At 39.1% G+C, this 21,616-nt stretch overlaps 1 protein-coding gene across 5 annotated transcripts; it reads right to left on the bottom strand.

The window, feature by feature from the left end:
- Positions 1 to 7: 7 nt before the first annotated feature.
- Positions 8 to 20,023, bottom strand: INTS2 (integrator complex subunit 2). Of its 5 annotated transcripts, none has more exons than XM_075168446.1 (24): positions 19,538 to 20,023; positions 18,876 to 19,014; positions 18,067 to 18,169; positions 17,714 to 17,827; positions 16,884 to 17,014; positions 16,613 to 16,786; positions 15,834 to 16,060; positions 14,942 to 15,067; positions 14,303 to 14,374; positions 14,093 to 14,207; positions 13,373 to 13,441; positions 12,786 to 12,920; positions 12,125 to 12,301; positions 11,316 to 11,424; positions 10,175 to 10,279; positions 9,525 to 9,689; positions 9,135 to 9,336; positions 8,459 to 8,584; positions 6,692 to 6,881; positions 5,488 to 5,733; positions 4,363 to 4,470; positions 2,897 to 3,002; positions 2,542 to 2,718; positions 8 to 1,698 (listed from the first exon to the last, which is right to left on the bottom strand). In XM_075168446.1, the coding sequence occupies exons 1-24, from the start codon at positions 19,828 to 19,830 to the stop codon at positions 1,529 to 1,531; spliced, it is 3,579 nt and encodes a 1,192-aa protein (XP_075024547.1). In that variant the 5' UTR covers positions 19,831 to 20,023; the 3' UTR covers positions 8 to 1,528. The 5 variants fall into 5 exon arrangements, with proteins under 5 accessions (XP_075024547.1, XP_075024546.1, XP_075024544.1 ...); XM_075168445.1 differs by having other exon boundaries at positions 11,310 to 11,424; XM_075168443.1 differs by having other exon boundaries at positions 11,316 to 11,493.
- Between the last annotated feature and the right edge of the window lie 1,593 nt (positions 20,024 to 21,616).

Below are 21,616 nucleotides of genomic sequence, written 5' to 3' on the forward strand. Positions count from 1 at the left end.
GCCCTCGGAAATTAAGTCATACACTAGTTTTTTTTTATTTAAATACCACTACAGCATATAAAATTACACTTAGAGAAAAAAAATTACATACATTTAGATTATTTACATACTTTACATCAAAATGACAAAAATACACTTGGTGTGGTGTTATCGGATGGTTACAGCACGCTGTAATCCTGCTACGCAAACCCAAGCGTGTTTGGCAATTCAGCATCAGCCTGCCCCAATCCCTGTCCTACAAGATTTTCCCAAGGCCACGCTAAAGAATCCGGAACACAAACTGGTTTTAACTGAAAAATATTTTACTTATTGTAGGACCCTGGCTGCTGTCACTTCAGAAAAGAGTAAGTGCTGGATTGACAAGTTAAGCAATTCAAGTGTGTTGAAGTACCACGTTCACTTCTGGCGCAACGGCCAAACCTTAATTTTCTTTCTCTGCCACAAAAGCATGTGCTGCCTCACGCAAGGGCTGTGCAACCTTCAAGAGACTCCCAAATATTGCACCACACACCCCGCCTGCAATGCCACAAAACGCATCTGTCAAGGCTAAATCCTGAAGCTTTTGTATATGAAAGAACAACCAACTTCATGCGCCAAGCACAAAGGATTCAGCCTTCTTTCCACTGAGCTGCATGCACCCCCTTTGGTAGGGCTGAAATCTCTCATTCCTTTCATTATAGGGAAATTTAGCTTCTGTCACAGCCACCCTCAACACTAATTCCTTTTTTTAATCTTATCCTGATGACAACTTAAGATACCTTTGCACTTATTTCTTGAAGTCTTTCTCGTCGCTTTTAAACTAAGTGATGTTAAAAAATATTAAACCCTCTGAGCTGCATGAAAAAATACATATTTTTTAAAAATTGCATTTATACAGCTCATTTTGTAGTACTACTACTTCTTTTTAAAGAAACTTTTAGACCAGTTTCAAACTTTTAATGAAGGCTGGCTGATCTTTAAATGAAATTCCTGATCTCATGAATTGGAACTTTGACCAATGGTTTAAAACACAAATTAAAAAGAAGTTAAAGCATTTTCTTAGTACTCAATGTGATGGTGCAAATTACTTACACCACGTTTTCAAGTCTTCCTTGGAGTATTTTATTCCATCTTGCTCTGCAAGACTCTGGAACAGCAGTTCATTTAACTTAAGCAAAGCGCTTCAAGATCAAATTTTTCTTACCCATCATTTTGCTGTTTGCTCAACAAATTAAGTATTCACTTTTGAGAGTGTTATAAAACCCTTTTGGGTGTGTTGCTGTATCACTTCGGAAACCAAGCAAGCCTGAAAATCACACTCAGTTTCACTGGAAATTATTTACCGACCCCAGCAGCCTCAAAAGTTTTCACTGGAAGCAACATAAGCCTCTTTAAAGAATTCTTTTCTTTTCAGCCATAATTGAATCGAACGAATGAAAAACATGGACTTCTTGTGCTCCGGTTCCTCAGTTCACTTCGGCAGCCTTCTCCAAATTTAGACACCATAGACCGTGGCACTAGCTACAGTACAATTTCATTTGTGTTCTTCCTAAACTCCACTTACGCTCATGTTAATTATTTCAATGATAGTATTTTCAACACACTGGCATAACCGAACATCAGGGTCCATGCTTGCAATGTCCCTTGAACAACTTTTGTTAGATGAATCTTTACAAAGTCCTGACATTTCATGTGGTTTCTCCTTTAGTTGCTGGAGACCTAGAAAATTAAGTAAAAGCAGCAAAGTACATCTAAATAAATAAATAATTTTTAAAAATTGTTATATTACACCCATAACACAAACACGTATGCTATGAAATTGCAAATTTGAGCCATCACTATTTCATGCACCAGGCTTACCTCCACACATTATTTCTAGAGACACTCCAACATTTCTTTTTAATTTACCTATGTCTGACTCCTTTGGGGTTTTTTATATTCCCTCTTACTTCTTTTAACATAAATATCCTAGCATAGACAGCATCAGGGAACCTTGTATCACATGAACAGGGCATTTGTCTTCAGACAAAAAAAGAGACAAAAACATGCTCAAGATCAACTGATCCACTTAAACAGTTAATCTGTGTTCACACAATATGTACTTATCCAACCATGCTATGTCATGTGTAAGACTTCAGGTAGCTCATCTGACTTCATTTCCAACAGATTAGGAAGATTTATATGGCCATTATGCCTCAGCTGAGGGGTTGAAACATCCTTGTGTTCTCAATGGCCTTTGCTCACGTTTAATCCTTAAACTACAATGGCAAATTCTACACAACACTTGCATGCAGGGATACATCTTGAAATGATACAAGCAGGGACACAAAACAGAAGGAAGGCAGTACAAAGTTTAATAAAAGGAGTACTTTCAGCCCCTTTAGCCTCTAAACTCTCTTCTCCAATCCAGTAAATCAACCTATCCCTATTCCTTCTGTATTTACAAGACAACAGCAGTAAACTTCATACTGCATTCCAACTACACTCAAACTTTTGAAACGTTAACATAATTTTCTCCCTGGGATCATGATGTTACTTTTGAAATACAAGGTATTTACTTACGTGTAATAATTGGGTCAAAGTCTCTTGTCTGCGTAGCAACATCAGAGGCACAAACTTGTCCTATTTGTATCAGCAGAGACATAATATCCTCATACAAAGGAGGAAAGGCTTGACAGAATGACACCAAACAAGGCAGGGTTGGCATAAAAAAAGCATAGCGCTTCGTCTGGGTTAAAACTATCAAGGAAAAGGAAATGGTTAAGTAAAAAGGAACTATTATAAAAATCCAGTCAAGAATTGTTGTTACTTTTACACTCGTAATTAACATAGTGGCATTTAGACAAAACTGCATTCAACATAGACAAATAATTCTAATTTATGCAACAATGTATTTAGGGGTTGCTGGAGTGCTTACCTGTGAGTAGGGTTCCCATCACATTGATAGCTAAACGAGCCACGCTGAGAGATTTAGGTAGTGCGTACTGGATACACAAAAATGAAAGTAACTGGATGGCAAATATCTGTTAAGTAGGTGAAAGACAGAAGAGAAATAAGCAATAAAGTTACAGATTGCTTTGCACTTTCTATCCAAAGCTCTTCACGTAACTTAGGAGTTAGTAAATATTCCCTATTTTACCAATGAGGAAATGAAAAGTCAGAGAAGCCTTAATAATAGTCACTGTGAAATTCTTCTGCTGACATAAGAAAAACCACGCATTTAACATTAACCAAAGTACCAGCGTTAGTGTTTCAGAATCTCCCCCACAGTCCAATTTGTTCCGACACTAATAACGAGCAACAAAGCAACACGCAATTTACAATATAATCCTTGTAAAAGCTGTTTAAGGTCTGATGTGTTCTAGTTTTAACTTTTATTGAGTGTCTTCTCATCAACAGTAACTTTATATTTGAGAAGGGATTAAATAAGAACAACTACAAAGTTGGCTTGATATAGAAAACAGAGGAATCTTTAGCCAAATAGCCAAGTATGTAATCTCCTCTTGTCACACTATGCCAAATCAAGGTCTACAAATTGCTTTAGAAAGTAATAATGAACGATTATTTGCCATTGTTTTTCATAATCATCATGAGACGACCTTCAAAAATATTGGTGAAACGTTTCAAAATCAAACTCCTGACTCCCCCTTTGCTGAGCTTGTAGTGAGAAGAAGCCACCACTCTTCAGATTCAAATAGCGTAACTTTGAGGAAAGCCGCACATGTCATTCTAGCAGGCTTTGTTCTTGCAGTTAGACCAGGGAAAGAACTGGTAAGACAACTGGCAAAGGAGAAACTTAAACTGATTTAGAAATTTACGCCTTACAATCTTGTCCCAAGCTTGCTTCAAGAAACAGTAGTGATATTCCCTGGAAAAAGACTTATAGTCAAACTTTTCATGAGAATGAATAGAATTTTTATCTTAAGGCTGCTTCATCTGTTCTACAGAACATCTTCGCAAAAAAGATTTCAAAATTTACATCTTCACAGAATTTCCTGTAGCTATAAAGTATCCAATAAAAACTAAGTAGGCAAACCAAACCCTTTGCCAACTGATTTATACTCAGTATAAAGAATGAATGAAAGTCATTATTGAAAAGTGCTTTTATTCATGTTCTTGAAGGTAATACTGAAATTCACGAGTACTTCCTAAACAAGTGTACAGAGATATGTTAGTGAAGTTGTCACAATCCCCAATTTGGGGGTGAGGGCCGGGCCTTTAATTTAAGGTAAAAGTGCTACAGATATTACCTTAATATCCTAGTCTGCATAAAAAGTCAGAACAAGACTTTTTTCAGTAATCCTTTTATTTTCTCCCCTTAACCAATACTTCATCAGGGTTAACTGCTTACAGTGATTCCCAGATTAAATGACTGTACAGTACCTGTTTTTCAAGTTCAGGCTGGGCAATGAGCTCCGGTATGAAATCCAGACAGATGTGCATCGACGGAATCCCCGCCACTGTCAGTGCCAGAAGTTCACATGGATAACCCTGTGTGATTAAGAAAACAGATATGTCAAAGGTGTTTCAAAAATTCTGCTTCAATTAAGATTTTAAATTAGATCTGCGTTAACGCTTTTTTCAAAACTAATATACTTGTAAATCTCTTTTGTTCAGAATTACAAGCAACAGGCCTGTATCCCAAGGCAACAAGAAGCACGCTGGGTGACAAACCCAGGGTCTGCATCAGTTCTTTATCCTCAATACCCAATGTATTATTTGCATAGAAACTCTCCCTCCACTCCCCAAACTAAACCAGGCTGCAGTGACCCTTTCTTTCTGTGTCTTTCCCGTGTTGCAAACTTCACCACGGGCCCCAAGTTGCTTATTTCACGACTGCACCATTATAACTTTTTTAGTCACTTTATCAGTTCCAGGTCAAGGCAAATTAACTCCTTATAACGAGATGCCATCTGGCAATGGCCAATTTAACACACACTAAAAACACATTTATATTAAAAAATTTGCTAATCTTTCCCCCCCTTCTTTTTTTGAAGACATACAGCTGCTTTGGCAGGGGCAACCTTTCTCCTTCCACTCTAAAGAGATAAACTGTGCCCTAACAAAACGGAAAGATCAGAAGATGTTTACATTTGAAGCCAAATTACAGTTTTGAATAATGGATATACTAATTTAAAAATATGGCCAGAAAAAAGTAACCCACAAAAGATGTGGAACAAGTAATTATAAGATGATTAGGCCAGTTTTCCTTGGCCTAGAATGGACGAACTATTTTGTATAGAAAAGGGCAGAGGCACAAACAAAGCATGTGTTTAATGACGAGGAACAGGCATGGTTTAGCTGCTCCCTTCTCGGCTACAACAGAGTCCAAGCACTGAAATCTGGAGGAAATGTAGGTATTACAAATTTGGCGAGTCGGGAAGCAGAGAAGTGGGCCATTATAATTTCTGAGGAACACTACAACAGCATTCAACATCCTTTGACCACTTATTTGGCTTTTTCTTAACCAGAGAAACCATGGAAGAACTAAAATAGCGCAAAGCAGACCTGGAAATGAACTAGTTTGACTATGTTGGGATCAGCTATATACATCTGATGCAGCAGACAGCAGATCAGACACTGGACCTCTCGAAGATTACACAGCAAGCTATCTTCTTCTTCTTCTAGTTCTGGACTCTTAGGGCCTGTGGTAGTATGACCACTCTTTAGCAAACCATGGATATTACTGCTCTGGGCTTTCTCTTCTTCTGTAGGTAAGCAGATCTCTAGAAGAATCTGCACAGCAGCACTGTCCTGTGAAGAAAATAAGCAACAGAACATGCATAACCCCAATGAAATCAAAGAAATCAAATACTAAGTAATGATGATTTAAGAAACTGAAGACTGTCAAGTGGTTAGAATTTCTAGCTATAGATTTTTTTTTCTTTACAATAAAAACAACTCAGTTCAAGAATCACAAACCCTGAAGAACATTAAAAAAACCCAACACTTTATCTGAATCAAGACTCAAAAAAGAACAAAAGTTTAATCCAACAGATCATCATAATCACAGATCAAAAGAGTAATTTCAAAAAAATCTCATATTGTTTCAAAATAAATATCCAATAGTCCCTTAAAACATCCAGATCAGAAAAAATATGCACATGGCCATGTAATTCACGGTATTCAGAGGAGACTACACTACACATTTAAATATAAAACTTCCTATTAACTCAAAAATCATCTCCTAATAGGGATTATATATGTGACATTCTTCCAGACACAGGTAAGAAGAGACTGTCTGTGAAACAGAATTACTCAAGAATTCCCGCAATGTCAAGCTAAGTAAGTTAACCATTCTTCAGCCTCTCACTTTACAATGCTGGCTGCTTCTCTTAAATAACATAGTTCAAATGATCATGCATAGGTCTGTCACATTTATTCATGTTTTACTGCTGCAAAGCTAAGTACAGAAAGAGCCTCTGAAAAACACAAGCCACAAGGCAAAAGGGCTAGTAAGCAAAACTCTTCTGTTTTAACTAACAGAAAAGAAAACTATAAAAGCAGTTAACCAACACAATGCTTCAGACTAGAAAACAGAAGACTGAAAATATTTAACAATTTGAACACAGAGGCGTTCTTCCTTTTCATGGTAACAGAAGTCGGTAAAAAAAGAAGTAAAAAGGTCTCCTTTTTTAATTACCTGTCTCTGTATTTCTGTTTTATCATTGTCTTTCCTCACATCATTTAATACCCATTTCTTCCCCCTTACCTGAGCAGCAAGCAATGCATTTTTTAATTCTTCCCTTGTAACTTCTGGGGCCTCTGGACCCATTGCATTGTTTTGGGATGGCCTAATGTCCTGCTCTGCTGTTTCTTTTAGGTGAGAATTGAGGTAAGCTTTTGAAGCAAGAAGATAGCCATTCAACATGTGCAAAGTTATATCCATCAGAGGAGGGCTCCTGATACGGGAACACATGATAAAATAAAGGCATTTCAGTAGGCAGAACAGTAAGACAGTAATAACACGAACAAACTAAAAGCACTCCTCAAAGGCTCATATTGTAGTAGTCTGGTTGTAGTCTGGTTCACACTAAAGCCGTTTTCCCTAATACAGCAAAATACTAAAGGTCACAATCCCTTCTGCTGCCCTGCCATTCACTCCTACTTCTCTCATGCACACGCATGTATGCGTACGCTCTACAAAAACAGGGGACTGCTGAAGAGACTAATTTCTGATGAACACAGGAAACCCAAAAAGCGTTGGCTATACGTAAAGTAAGGAAAAATAATGATCTGAATGATGGGGAAAAGTAACGCAGACAAGCTCTGAACTGCTTCCACAATACTAAGATGATAGTTTTCAATCACATCGCATTATAAATCTCCCTAACAGTTTTAGAAACGTAGGATTTTCAATTTGCATCCTGGGCTGAAGGGAAATACATTTAAATATTTCACCTATGGGTTAGGGATTAAAGGTGTCATCAATAGAAACTTGAAGTCTAGCAGAGTTGTAGCAACTCAAAAGAAAATTGGATTCACGGCTCAGTTGCTAAAAGGCAAGGAGGGTCAAATGCATACAAACAAGAATGTGAAGCACAAATCAAGTTGACTACTAGCCACTTATCATGAACAAAAGGATAATAAAAAATGGGAAAAATAAACCACAACTGACAGAAAACGTGAAAAAGAATACACAAGGAATAAAGCTAGGGGCTGAAGTACATTTAAAATGATTAACCATTATCTTTTTTAGAATAACAGATGCAATTTTCTTCATTTCTACGAAAAAGCAAAGTTATAATTTACAAATTCTGACTCACTGTTTGCATTATTTCATACTCTCCTTAAAAGCTAGCCCATTGCTATCAGTTATGATCATTTTCACTACTAAAATTCTCAGCTTATTCTTCTGCATCAGAGCCATAAAGCAGCATTAGACAGCCTCCTCTGCCATCACTGACATCTAGAGGAACTAATTTCTAAGTACTGATAAAAGACCTTCTTGAGAAATTAAGCAAATCTACCTCTGTCATATCCATCAAGCACCCACTGGCAGAAACTGTTACCCAAAAAGATGGAATACCTACAGGCCCATGAGGGATGGCAAAAGACAGTGTGCAGTGGAAGAATGTCACAGCTACAACCTCCACCACCACCACCACCAGCAGCAGCCATTTTAAGCATGCTGCAAAGTCTATTTTGAACAAATTCACACACACAAATCCAAAATGGATGTTCTATGTACAAACCCCAAAGTTTCCAAAATAAAACCGAATGTCAAGTTGTCCAACAAGACACTCAGCTGGACAGCATGACATGCTGAAACAGCACACACAGCTCGCTCAGTCCTCCGACCAACAAGCTTCATACAACAAAGATGGAACTTACAAGTTCATATGATGAGTTTGAAAATATGTTTTGAAGTACTGAAAGCTTTTAGAAGTTTTCTATGAGACACCTCTATGTTTAGCATTCACTATGTATCAATATAAGTACCACAGAACATAAAAAGCTAAACGAGGGACATGCTTACCTATGAACTCTCTGATCGCATCTTAGTACAATCAAAGGATCAATCATCAGATCATTCTGAGTGTATTTCTGCTGTCGGACCGTTTTTACTGAAGGCTGCAGAGCATTAACCGTCATCACCCACAACCTAAAATGAGATTATTTTTACGATTTTTTTATTAGATAAGCCGTAGGAGAATAAGGATCACATAAGCATCTGGACAGTCACTTATCTCAATCAGCTGTATTTTTCTAGGCCTATCAAGGACCAAAAACCCCATGCTTCCTTTGCAGCCCTTGAAGTTAACCAAGATATAGTTAACTTACATTCACTGGAATTATAGCAACCACACTGTTTTCACTGCAATAGAGCATCCAGTTCCTCAGAAAAGGCACATTCTTACCAAAGTGAGTTCATGTTTCAGCAGCAATTTGTCATGAACAATGTACACTATAAAACCATACTCCTATATTTTAAGCAAACTGGTGACTTCCTTTCCCCTGAGAACAAGAAATACCTTCCTTTTAAATGCAAAGGTTAAAAATTTCAACAAAGCAAAAAGGAATGCAACTCCAACACATTCTATTCAGTCACAACCTTCAATCTCCCAGGCAAAGGCATTGTGTCATTATTTTTGAAACAGAAAGTGGCATTCCACCTATCTGCCACAACAAACTAAACACTGTTTTGAGCCTACCTTCTTGGCATCACGGTGTTAAGAACCATCCAAAGTTTATTGACAGTCTGAAGAATCCTCCGAGGGACTCCAGCATTCAGCAAGCGATTCATATTTGATGTCAATACTTCTGCATATGGGATCAATTCACCAGCTGAGAGAAGTGTTAAATGTTCTAAGATCTGCATCAGCTGGGTATGATTTCCAGGCAGCATGGAAAATGCTATAAAATAAAGACAAAGAGATCTTGGTAAAACTGGACTTCTGACATTTTTTCTGACTTGGCAGCAGAACATTTTCATTATACAAAGGCAGTATGATGGAATGAATTAAATGGCTACACACTTCCAAATCCACTATATTCCAACCAATTTGGAAAGAACACTGCTTACTTGAAATGAAGTTATTTACCTTCTTGGAGCTGTTTGGGAGAGTGATTCTTCGCAATGTTTGTAAGCAGCATCCTCCTCAGTAAGGCATCAGTGCCCGTGATCTGTTCCTCACAGATCCAGTCTTCCACAATGCAGAGGTGTGGATAGTTAGTTGCAAGAAGGCGTAACAGTGCAGAATGCAAGCCTTTAGGGGTGTTAAGAAAGTATACATCTTAGGTTTGAGTAGCTACATCTTTCACCTGAACCTATTTGTGCCTATCGTTTCAACAACGGACCTTAACTGAATCACTGCCAAGAAGTTCAATGAGCTTGCATGCTTACAGCCTGATATTCTAACTCCAACAGAAAGGAAAGGTGGGAGGATCCCATAGTAACTCAAACTCAGTCTGGAATATTCAAAAATTCTCAGGCGATTCCTACCCTAAAATCTACCTAAGACCTACTAATCTACCTAAGACCTACTAAATCTACGTAAGACCTACTCTAGAAAGAACTGCCTTCCTCCAACTTTCACTATTACTCTTCAAACACACCTGTAATCTCAGTAGTTACTACTGACAGATTGTAAAAGAAAAAGGAAGGCACAGAGGAACAGACGATAGCCACAGAGCTGGAAACACGCTTAGCCTTCCTTCTTCATGCACATTAGACTTTCACACACAGATATACCTCCCAGTTCCTGCTGCAGTCCTTGAGCCTGCCGGATGAGGTACTTGATTGGAATCTGATCCATTAATGCTGAAGAGTAAGACTTGGGTTTTTTCTGCATGGCAGCTATAAGGGAACAGGACAAGAACCCACGCATAAGAGTTACAGTTGGAAAAGATTACTTCCCCAACTGAATCAATAACTAAAATGTAAAGCACTTGTCTATATCATCCAGGTAAAATAGAGAAAATCCCAAATAACACACCTCTGTTAACAAATAACACATTCCCATTAAAGTATTAAAATAAGCTCTTCAGGAAACCATTTCTGTGAACATTTCCATCTAAAGATTTTCCTGGCATTTGGATTTGTTCACAAGATCTCCATACTATCTTTGACCAAGTCCAACTGATTTTGAGATCATAGCTCAAATCTTCACTTTCTTTATTCAAGGTTTTTTATTCTTAAAAAAAAACAGTTATCAGTCAGTACATGTTGGCACACACAACACCCTGTAGTGAGGTGGAAGTTATAAATGCAGGAAGAATTGTAATTGATTTTATAGTATTTCAGTCTTTCTTGAATAGCATGAAGAAAATAGCACTGATGGATGCTGGAAGTTTCGCACCCTAAAAAGGGCAGCTAAAAACACCCACCAGAGTTTTCTATGGTGTCAATGAAACGCGCTATGTTTTCACTGAAATTAAACTCTGTCAATAAACTACACACATTCTTTTAGAATTGATTTAAAGTCTCAATTTCAAAGGTAAAAAGGGATCATTCAGTATTGTCAACTATAAAATTGCTAACCCAAAGAAATGTGTGTGCAAGTTTGATGAGACATGAATAAATGAAGATCTGAAGTAATTAAGAAGTCTTTGTTAATTGTTGCTGTATTTATTAGATGGTCATAAACATTTCTGTAACTTTTTGGCCAGCTTGGACCTTTTTTAATCTGGAAAACAAATTACGCAACTACAGAGTCTTAGCAGAAACTTTATCTCCTGAATTTCTACAGCAATGCTGTACTTATTAAAAGAATCTGAACTTTTTATGCTGTGCTTGAATCTGACAGCAACATGAATTTTGGTTATTGTAACAATTCCTCTCTTTGCATCTAATTTTCAGCTAATCTGTTTTCCACTGATGCACTCACATATACCTAGTATCTTTGTGTTTGCCAGAAGTGCTTCTTCGTACGACAGGACATAGTAGAGGACAAGCAATTGTGTTGTGATGCTGTATCGTTGAGTGAGACGAGTATTTTCTCCCTGTACATAAAACCATACACAAAGGTCATGTTGCATTCCTGATTGTTGAGAACAAAAATTTGGATTTACCTGCAAATATGAAGAAAGATAAGGCAGTAAACCTTGTATAAATATATCAAGCCATAGGAGGGCCAAGCTGAAAGTTGCAGGGAACTTTTTTGGGTTTTTTTAAAACGAGCTTCAAACATAAAATGTATTTTTGATATCTTGGGACACTAATAAGGAATAATACCAGGATTCCAAGGCAAGTCAATGCTTGCCACTCATTCTACATGTGTCCAAGTGACCACTCTCATACTTCTATCAAAATGAAAATGCTTCTTTCAAAAACAGCTAGAGTGCTTCAGTTAAAGAGTATTTTTATCTAACAATATCACGTTGGTACAAAAATTACACAAATCCTACATAAACACCTCCACTTTTCAATCCATGAAGTGCTTTTGTTTGCATTTTTAACAGCATGAGTTGGTGAGTTCCCAAGGAAAAGGGCAAAACAGGGACAAATACCAATCCTCCTAAAAATCTGAGTAGCATAACAACTGCAAACACATGACCATTACTGTAGTAGGAGGCAGTTTACTATACAGGCATTAAAGACAAAAAGCGAGGCAACTTACAGAATCTGCGTCAAGCATGTATACAAAACACCGAACCACACGTTCACATTCAAGTATACAAAAGAAGCAAACAAATCATTTACCCCAGAGAGTCCTTGAAAAACATTCAGTATCTCCTGTTCCGTGACAGGCTGATTTGTGGCCTCTGGGTTGGATTTAGATGCTGGAGTAAGAATAGAGTTAATGTAGACATCAATAAGAGGAAGCAACTGAGGATGGAGTGGAGTGGTGGTTTCACAGAGCTGTCGATAGATCCAGTCCTAGAAAAAACCATGCCATTACATGTTCAGTTTCAAAGCTGGAGGGCAGTTTTTTTTGTCTGCAAGCACACCCCCTTTTAACCAGTTACAAAAACTGTAACTGAATGAGGCTTTTACTTTGGGAAGTGTAATACCAGTTCTGAGTCAGGCCCGGTCATAAACTGTGTATCCTGGACCCTGCTCTGTACAGACCCACCAATGTAACTTGTCCTGGCTGGAAATATCATTCTGACTACGATTTTATTAAGTACAGACGGGGGAGAGATATAACTTCCTTATTATTTTTAACTTCACTAAGCTGTAGTCTCTGGATTACGGAGCTAAAACTGGGTACCCTAAATTAATACACACTTCGTTCTTAAATTACATGGTAGTAGGCTATAAGATTCATCAGAATTCTGTTCCTATAATTCAACCAAAAAAACAGCTGGCAAAACTTAGTCAACATTCAAAATTATGAACAGAAACAAAATGAAGGTCATACCTTAATAGATACTTTGTGCTTGGTGAATGATCGACTTTTTAAAAGCTGGTAAATGCAGTGAATAGGTAAAAAACCAGTAATGTTGGCACTGAGATTGCCTGTAACAGGCACGCGAACTGCGTGGGCCGTAACAACCTAAAGGAAATTTATAATTAACAAGAAAAATACCACAAGTATTCACCTTATCACAACGCACATGCACAAGGTGACAAAGTCGCACAGCTACATTCTTTCTGGCATTTACTTATTTTTGGTTGTTTGGAAGCTGAAGAACGTTTTTATGTAGTTTAATACAGTATGTGTAAAACTGTAGCACATGTACTACCTTTGTGAACGATTTCCTGCTACTGCAAAAAATAATGTCATAGTGGACAATTTTTCTCCTTTGCTTCCCCATTATTAAAAAAGCCAAGTGTTCAAAAAGCATAATCAGATCAGAGTACGAAAAGAAAGAGCCAAGGCTCTTCAGTACCAGCAGGGCTTGGATTCTTCTTGTAGGTCAAACTGAAGCGATTACAGAAAAAAAAGAAAAAAAGAAAGAAAGAAAAAAAAAAGGGGAGAAAAAAAAAGACCTAGGCTTAAAATACCTGTTCAGTGAAAATTTCCTGTGTGAAGATTGTCTTCATTCTGCTGAGTGAGCTGGGCTTAATAACAATCTGCAACGAAGAACAAAGTACTTGTAATTTATAAGAAAGCTAGAACTTAAAATAAGTACTGCAAATTTATTTTATAAACTGTTAACTTTTAACCTTTTTAAACTTGTCTTCAGTGGGATACCAGGAAAACATTCACATCTATACTTCAAATGTAAAACAAAAATATTTTCAAATGTCACAAGTTCATCACTCCACGTTCTTCCTTATCCTAAAAACTAGCTGCCTAGCTTTTACACTTGATGAGACACGGTTTTATGAAAGTATATTGAAGGCAAGTCTCCTCCGGTAATTTTCAGAAATTAATTATTACATATATAGATATTTCTTTAAACTATTTAAAATAAAAAGTTTGCAGCTCAGTTAGTCTTCTAAAAAAGTTCATTCCTTGCAAATAATGATTTCAACAAGTCATACTTGAAGATACTTTTATCATAACATTACTCTGTATTAAGAGGTATGCATAGTTTAATGTTTTTCTAAAGGAACTAATTTACTTAGTTACCCATTTTTTTACTTTACATTTGCTTTAAGTATATTACCAAAACCAAAGTTCTTTATATCAAAATTTACGTAAATACAAGAGTATAAATACACAGTAAAAAGTTAATTTTAACAGAGAAATGTACGTGCTAGAAACAGTTTAGGATTTACCTTCATTCCCAAGGTGGAGCAGACCAAATCAATGATCGCACTGAGCTGATTACTATGGAAATACATGGCTACCAAGAGAAGCATCTCTCCAAAAGAAGCAGACACACCAGAAATGCTAATGACGACAGAGAGGAACAGTTAATTTCCAATGGGACATAAGTAAATGTGAGATTACTGGAATCATTAAAAACAAAAGAAGCCCGCTCTTACCTTTCAAAGTAAGCTTCTTCCTTTATCATCCAACTAAGCCACATTACCATGAGTTGCTCCTGTTCTGGGGTGCTGCACAAAGACAATCCATAAAAGATCCTTTTCCCAGGAACTACCGCTAGTTTTACTAACAATTACTAGCAGAAAAGCCAGTATTTGAGGAATCTTACGCCAGGAGACTTTCTGTCACTTACACTTTAGCATCAAGCAGCTGATAAGCACTGCTATTTAGCACAAACTTCAGTCCAACTGTCAGGCAATTTCCTGTCTTGAACGCACACAGCAGAAAGCTACATCCACTGAATACCTACATTGCTACTCTTTTGAACAGGGGCTCTAAAAAATTTAGCCATAAACTTGTTCAATGGAAAAGTGAACTAGTAAGGCCTACTTTAGCCTTCAAAAACCATTCCAAACTAAGCTAATGCCGACGTCCCCTCTCAAAAGATTTGCCATAAACAGCAGCAAGAGTGGAATATCAATTTACCCACCATAATGTGAGACAAATCCCTTCAACCAACATATGGGGATTTGATAAAGAATCAGGAGAGAAAAACTGTGCAGCTCTGGGGAGGTCATTGCCTTAACGGTGCTAGAACAGTAACATCTTTACAAAGCTCCTCCTTTATTGAGAGGTACCTGACAAGAGTGGAGAAGGCCAGAAGCATACAGAAGGAAAGAGATACAAAGCGAACACCAGCTGGAGTTGCGGGAGGCCGGCTGGTCATCAGCTGCAGTAGCTGCTCAGCCTCTTCATCAGTTGGCCTGAATAGGACAGAAGAAGAACAAAACCCACGCTGCTCATTTAAAAGTGGAGATTTCCAATCTCATCACAATGGTTAAAGATTAAATTTTCTCTGTTACTTAATCTGTTTATCAAGTTGCCATCAATAAATGAGCATCAAGATTAACTAGCAATTATCTTTGAACTTAAAGATATAAAAATCTCTGTTAAGAGATAACAACAGTAATAAAACTTCCCCAGCATATAATCTTGCCTATTAGTACAAAATACCTAAATTAAAACTAACAATGCATGAATATGCTACATTAGCACTCTCTAAAAAATAAAAGCAGAGGAATAAAAATACTAAATTCATGTAGTGTGTGTTGCTAGAGTTTTCAGCTGCTTTCTCTTCTACACATTGCTCCAACCACTTAGGCCCAAGACTTCTTTTAACAAGTCAGTAGAACTGATTTTGCAGCATTAAAGAGAGCACCACATTTCTTGCATTATTTTAGATTAAAAAAATCGGCGAAGTTGATAAATGGATCTTTACCATTAGAATGAAAAAACTCTTCTGCTGACAATAGTACCGGAAAGTAAAAAACATACACAATATTTGCTCTCTGCACTATAAAGGAACTTCCACCAACTGGCCACTCCAGCCCTCAGCACGCGAGAAGGGCCTCCCTTAGTCCACAACGGCATTAAGAGACAGCTCGTGTTAAAAGTGCCCAAAGCTCTCAACCTCTGCTTAAATGGACAGACAATGAATAAAAACACAGAGAGCATTAAAACATTCATTACTTCAGCCCAGCAATTCCCATCAAAGCGCAATAGAGACGTAACAATGCGCTGGCTTTCACGACATGCTCTTCCTTCAGTCCTGAATACACAGACACATTTGGCTCCATATCAACATCTGCTTCTTCAACAATGTGTGTGCTGCGAACCGTGGGAAGGATTCCCATGAGCTCCAGGAGCAGCTGCCTCCTCATTTGCCAAAGCACAGAACTGATATTGTCTCTTTTTCTCTGTGTAAAAGGTTAAAAGATGAGAACAGCAGTGTAAAATTCATCCCATCAAACAATGTATTACGTAAGAGCTTCCATAATGATGAAGTCAAGGTAAAAAAAGAAGTGTTTCGGGGGGGGGAGAATTTTTTTTAAATACAGTTTTCAGTACCAGGGCAACAAGCAACACATGATCATATTACAACAGCTTATTACATCAAAACACAAGCTTTTACTAACTCGACTAACTAAGCAAGTCAAGACGCAACTTCCTGTTGTGAACACTGAGGATGAACATATTTATCAGGTAAACATTATGAACTCACAACTCCCTGGTTTCCATGCCTATTGAATCATCTACCTAAAAATCTCCCAGAGGAACAACCAAATAGCTGCCTTCAGGGACACTATTTACAGACCTGATGGTCCCATAAGAAGCCTTGTAAAGGTTGCTCCAAGATGTGCAACAGCATTTATATGCATTCAGACAAATACGGGTGCCCACATCCAGAAGAGTTACAGCAAGTTATAAGAATATTTTTTAAAAAGCAGAATAATTAAAGGTTTTCATACCTGTTGGCCATTTCGGATAAAAGTTCCAAACCAAGTTCGAACCTTTGCGTTTGTTCCAAGTAGCAAACCACTCACAAAACACACCAGGTCACTCACTCCATCATCTGAAGCTTCATTTTTGGTGTGATCCAAGGTCAAAGCCACACCAAGACCTGGTAGATGACACTCTTCCACCTAGATAAAATGCTCAGGCTCAATCATCTTTTGTGTTTTTAAAGCTCCAATAAGGATCGTAATTATGATTCTCATGACAGACTAACAACAGACTTACCACCATGCCTCGGACCCTTAGAGCTTGGGAAGGGTTCATTTTGCACAGGTGGCGAAGTGCTTCTGTTCTACGACGCCCTCCAACGCTTTCCTCATCCTGCCGTTCACCATTCTTAATCAAACCTCTACAGACTAAATATCCAACAGGAGGTGTAAGTAAATCCGGCCTTTCCAAAAGAAAGCCACATAAACAAAAACACATAAAGCCACGCCGTTCTGTTCAGCTCACTATGATTTATTAGCTAGGCCACACAAATCTTGTCCGGGCAAGAACTCGTGATCTACGCTATATAAGCGGAACAAGGAAATGGTCTTTCCCCCCAGAGAAAGTACAGGGTCATTACAGATCTATGCATCATCCAATTACTACTCGTACTCTATCTAATGTAACCTGTGCATCTGGCAGCCCTGGGGACTGAAATCTCATTGCGATGTAAGGGATACTAAACAGGCAACGTCAATACAAATTTTTCAGCTCACAATATGGCTCAGTCTGAGGGACAAGAACTATTAGCAAGCCTAGACCAGGTTCGTAGTCCCGGTCATTCACTGCCTGAGTCGGCCTTTATAAAGGTGACCTACAGATGAAAAGCTGCAAGATGCACACCATGAGTCTACAAGCAAGCTGCAAAAAAGGGGAATCAACACGATGAGAATGGGAGCCTATCAGCAACTCTAGGTATAAATGCATTCGAATTATATTTCATAAGCCAAACGCCCTCCCGTTCAAATATTTACGACACATGATTTAGCCCAGAAATAACTATATTGCTAGAAATCATTTCAAACCTTTAGAAAAAGCAAGCTGGGTAAGAAGAAACTGTAACTCACCCTCATTAAAGCTATCAGGAACATTGGCCACCAGAAGGCAGAGGAACCAGGCTCCATTTTTAACGTGCAACAGAGCTTCAGCCACATCAACTATTGGCAACAGTGATGGCAGCTCTGGATAAAAAAAGTTTTAAAAGTCACAATGTTTCACTGTGAGACAAGTAAAACCTTGCTTTTAATATACATTTCAGTTACAGGCTCAAATCAATAAACGGAAAATCAATCTGCGATCTATTTCTCTTTCAAAGAGCTAGACAGCCTAGAATAACCTTACATCAGTCACAATGGCTCCAAAAGTTATTTTTTTACATTAGTAAGAACTTAGAAAACACTATAAATACAGAATACTACACCTGCTTGCAAAATGCAGAGAACATCTGCTGCCTCCTCCAGATAAACAGGACTTTCGAAGAGCTCAGAAGATTTGAGAAAAAACTCACCATTTGATTCTGACACCTACAAAACATTATTCATCATCACTGAACAGGTTTTATGAAGCAATTTGCCTAATCAGTCTTTTATGGCTTTAAATTCAGCAGATTGAATACATGAAAAACTGTCAAAAACGTACAGTTATAAATACAAAACAGGCAAGAAAAGCGTTTAGCATAAGAAATATTTACTAGTGGAAATACAGCTGGTATCATTGCTTCCTTTCAGAAAAAGAGAAATAGCTCACTAATAATTCTAAAAACATGGTAAGTTTACAGAAGGAAAATAAAATGCTGGGGGGGGGGCGAGGAGGAAGGGTAAGAGAAATACGGTGGCTAATATCACACTGCAATAGGAGTAAAGAAGTGGACGGAGAAAAGCCATAATTTCATTTTCAAGCATGATTTCTGCACTGATACATCACAAAATCACATTAGAGTACAGCATATTACAGAGTATACAGAGTCTATATCATATTAGAAAAGATTACCCTTGTTTGTTCTGAGGAAGAAAGACTTCCTCTAGGAAGCTGGGTTCATAACGAGTTTAATCACAAGCCACCGTTCAATCAGACTGAGACTTTAAGTCTTGGTGGAGCAGGTAAGAACTGGGGAAGAGCACTCACACATAACAGCAGCACCAGAAACAGAACCAGGCAGCACGTCAACCTATCCAGAGTGCATTTTCACTGACACAAAATTCGCAAGCGCCCAAATGTGGAGAAATTTACCTTATTCATAATGGCTAGTAATTCGCTAAGTACGAGACGAAGCCGACGAGGTGAATCGCTGTGTTCAAATTCCAGTGTCAGCCCATGCTGAAGCTGCGACACCAAGATGCTTTCTCCACTGCCCCCTCCTAGTTTGTGCCTAACAGACAATTAAAACCAACAACAGTTATATGTTTCTGCAAACACAGAAATTTTATCAGTTGAAGGAAGACATCAATTCTGTAGGGATTTCTTCTACCATGCCAATGGTCAGAAAAGACTGTCGTAACTGCAGTACATCATGAAATCTAATTCAGTAGACTATCAAAATTTCAAAGGCCTCTATTCCCCAGTCGCACAGACAACAGTCAGGAAAGTGCATCCACCCGAGCTGTCCCTTCACCTCCCGAAGCAGGGCCAGCCGCCCTCCTGCCCACTCCCGCACCGGGCAGCTCCCTGCGTGCGCACCGCGCACCCCCGGCCCCGTGCGGCACGGGGGAAGGAAAGATCCCCGAGACGGGACAATCACACCCAGCTCCCTGTATGTTGCCCTGTACAAATCGGGGTTTTCCCAAGAGATTATCGAGGGAGTGAACACGCAGCAGCACGCGCACGGCCCGGTCCTCCCACAGCAGCTGGAAAAGCCACACCGCGGCCACAGAAGACGCCGCTCTCTGCGTTACCGGAGCTGCTGCTCTTTGCTGGCGTCCTGCTCCAGGGCGTGGAAGTCCACGGACAGCAAGGCCACGATGGAGTTGACCGCCTCCACCCCCGAGAGGAGCCGCAGGATGAGCTTCTTGTCCTGCGCCCAGCTCTGGCTCTGGTCGGCGGGGGCGCAGAGGGCCATGCGCACCAGGCAGGGCAGCAGCAGCCGCAGCTCGGGGTCGCTCAGCGCCGCCAGGCGCACCACGTCCACCTTCTGCATCGCCTCGAAGGCGTAGGGGCTGACGAACTGCAGGCCGGAGCACTCCGCCATGGCGGCCGCCCTCTCACGGCTCCCCGCGACCAACCGCCGCCGCCCCGTCTTCCGGCGCACGCCCAGCGCGTCACGGGGGGAAGGGCGCAGCCAGTGAGGTCATCGCCGCGCGGCACGGGCGGCGCGAAGGCGGAGGGGGGCCGGAGGCCGCAGCCCCGCCCCTCCCCCCCGGTAAATAACGAGACACCACAATCAAGGCTTCATGAATAATTTATTCCATTTGAAATTTTTTTAAAAAGTATAAACCTTTTTCATTTCCTCAATCACAATTTGTACAACTCAGTGTTTATGGCATTCGGCAGCAATAGTGTTTGTTCCTTAATCGCTTTTATTTTATGTCACGATAAATACGACGACTTGGCCCTCGGCGTGTGGCGGCTGCGAGGGTGGAACAGCCGTGCGGGAGGGGCGGGAAGGCGACATGTCCAGTACCGAGGCCAGGGGCTGCGTCATCCCACCCCAGTCGCTCTGCATGGTCCTCGCGTCCAGTTTACTCGGAAAAACCTAAAGCTAGATCAGTAACGTCCTGAAAAAGTGACCCTGAGGATTGTGGTAGGTCCCAAATCCAGTTCTACTGTAAATTAAACTTTACTCCACTGAAAATAAAAAGTACACCCACAAACAATAATAATAATAGTAAAAAAAAAAAAAAACTTTAAGTATGAAGCATAGTCCTGGGTCCTTTACCGAAAAGAAAAAAACAAAAAAAAAAAAGAAAAAAACCAAAAAACCAAAAAGCAAACCCCAAACCTTCCCAGCTGGAGGTTGTCGAGACAGTAATGTCGTACAATGTCACCTCATTAACGAATTCTCAAAAGAAACCCAGATCACAACATTGTTTATGCAGCATTACTATCAAAACAGACTGATATGCTGTGCCATACTGTTGTGCAGCAAATTATATGGTGCAATAGCATTTTTTAAAACATTTTACTCTTATTTTTGAAAGCTTTAAAATAATGCGACATAATATTTTGATATTACAGTATTAACAAATAGTGCTTGATTAAAGACATCTGCAAATCTTCATAGCAACACATGAAGTTAAAATTACCAACGGAGGTAAATATAGAAATACAATAATCTGCGCCATAACTGACAGCTAAGTAAGAACATAGCTGAGGATTTAAATATAAATTCATTTATCTTTAATTATTTCAGGAAATGTTAGAAAGAGCTAAATGTTACAGCTACTTTAAAATGTAAGGGTTGTTTGCAAGTACAGTTGGTGGCCTGCTGGTCTTAGATTTCTGAAGACCCTGTTACTAATTCAAATAGTAGTGAGTCAAAGGTGACTAAATAGCTTAAATACAGTAATAGCTAGGTTAAAATACATATTTTTAAACGGAATGGAAGAATCTCAGATTCTTCTTTCATTGGATACTTAAGAGGAGGTAAACCTCCACAGCTACTTAAGAGAGCACTGCCAGGAACAATATCTTCTTGCAAGACCGTTTTGAGAAGCTAGAGCTGAAGTTTTCAAATATTTAAGCTTGTACTTGCTAAAGAACCCAGTTACTGGATTGTGACAATTTTATTTATAAACCAGCTATTATGTGCACTTAAAATAGTTAAATGAAAGTAGCTAACAAAAAAAATACGCCCAATGTAGTAGCTGGCTCCATGGTGCTGGCAGGTTTGATATGTACATTGCCGGCTGTGACTATCACTCCAGAAATGGCCCTCCTCATCTTCTCTAGTGGTTACAATATTAAAATTTACTTTAACTGCATTTGGGGGGGGAGTGGGAAACTGGCAGCTTTCACAGTTGAAGAGTTTCACAGGG

The sequence above is a fragment of the Calonectris borealis genome, chromosome 19, assembly GCF_964195595.1.
Source record: "Calonectris borealis chromosome 19, bCalBor7.hap1.2, whole genome shotgun sequence".
Lineage (NCBI taxonomy): Eukaryota > Metazoa > Chordata > Aves > Procellariiformes > Procellariidae > Calonectris > Calonectris borealis.

What these genes read in the sequence shown, in the direction of transcription:
- INTS2 (XM_075168442.1), bottom strand. Translation starts at nt 19,830, where the DNA reads ATGGCGGAGTGCTCCGGCCTGCAGTTCGTCAGCCCCTACGCCTTCGAG. An exon ending in AGCACAAAGTATCTATTAAG is followed by an intron (nt 12,302 to 12,785) that starts GTATGACCTTCA and finishes GGTTTTTTCTAG; the next exon opens with GACTGGATCTATCGACAGCT. An exon ending in TCCCAAACAGCTCCAAGAAG is followed by an intron (nt 9,337 to 9,524) that starts GTAAATAACTTC and finishes TTTATTTTATAG; the next exon opens with CATTTTCCATGCTGCCTGGA.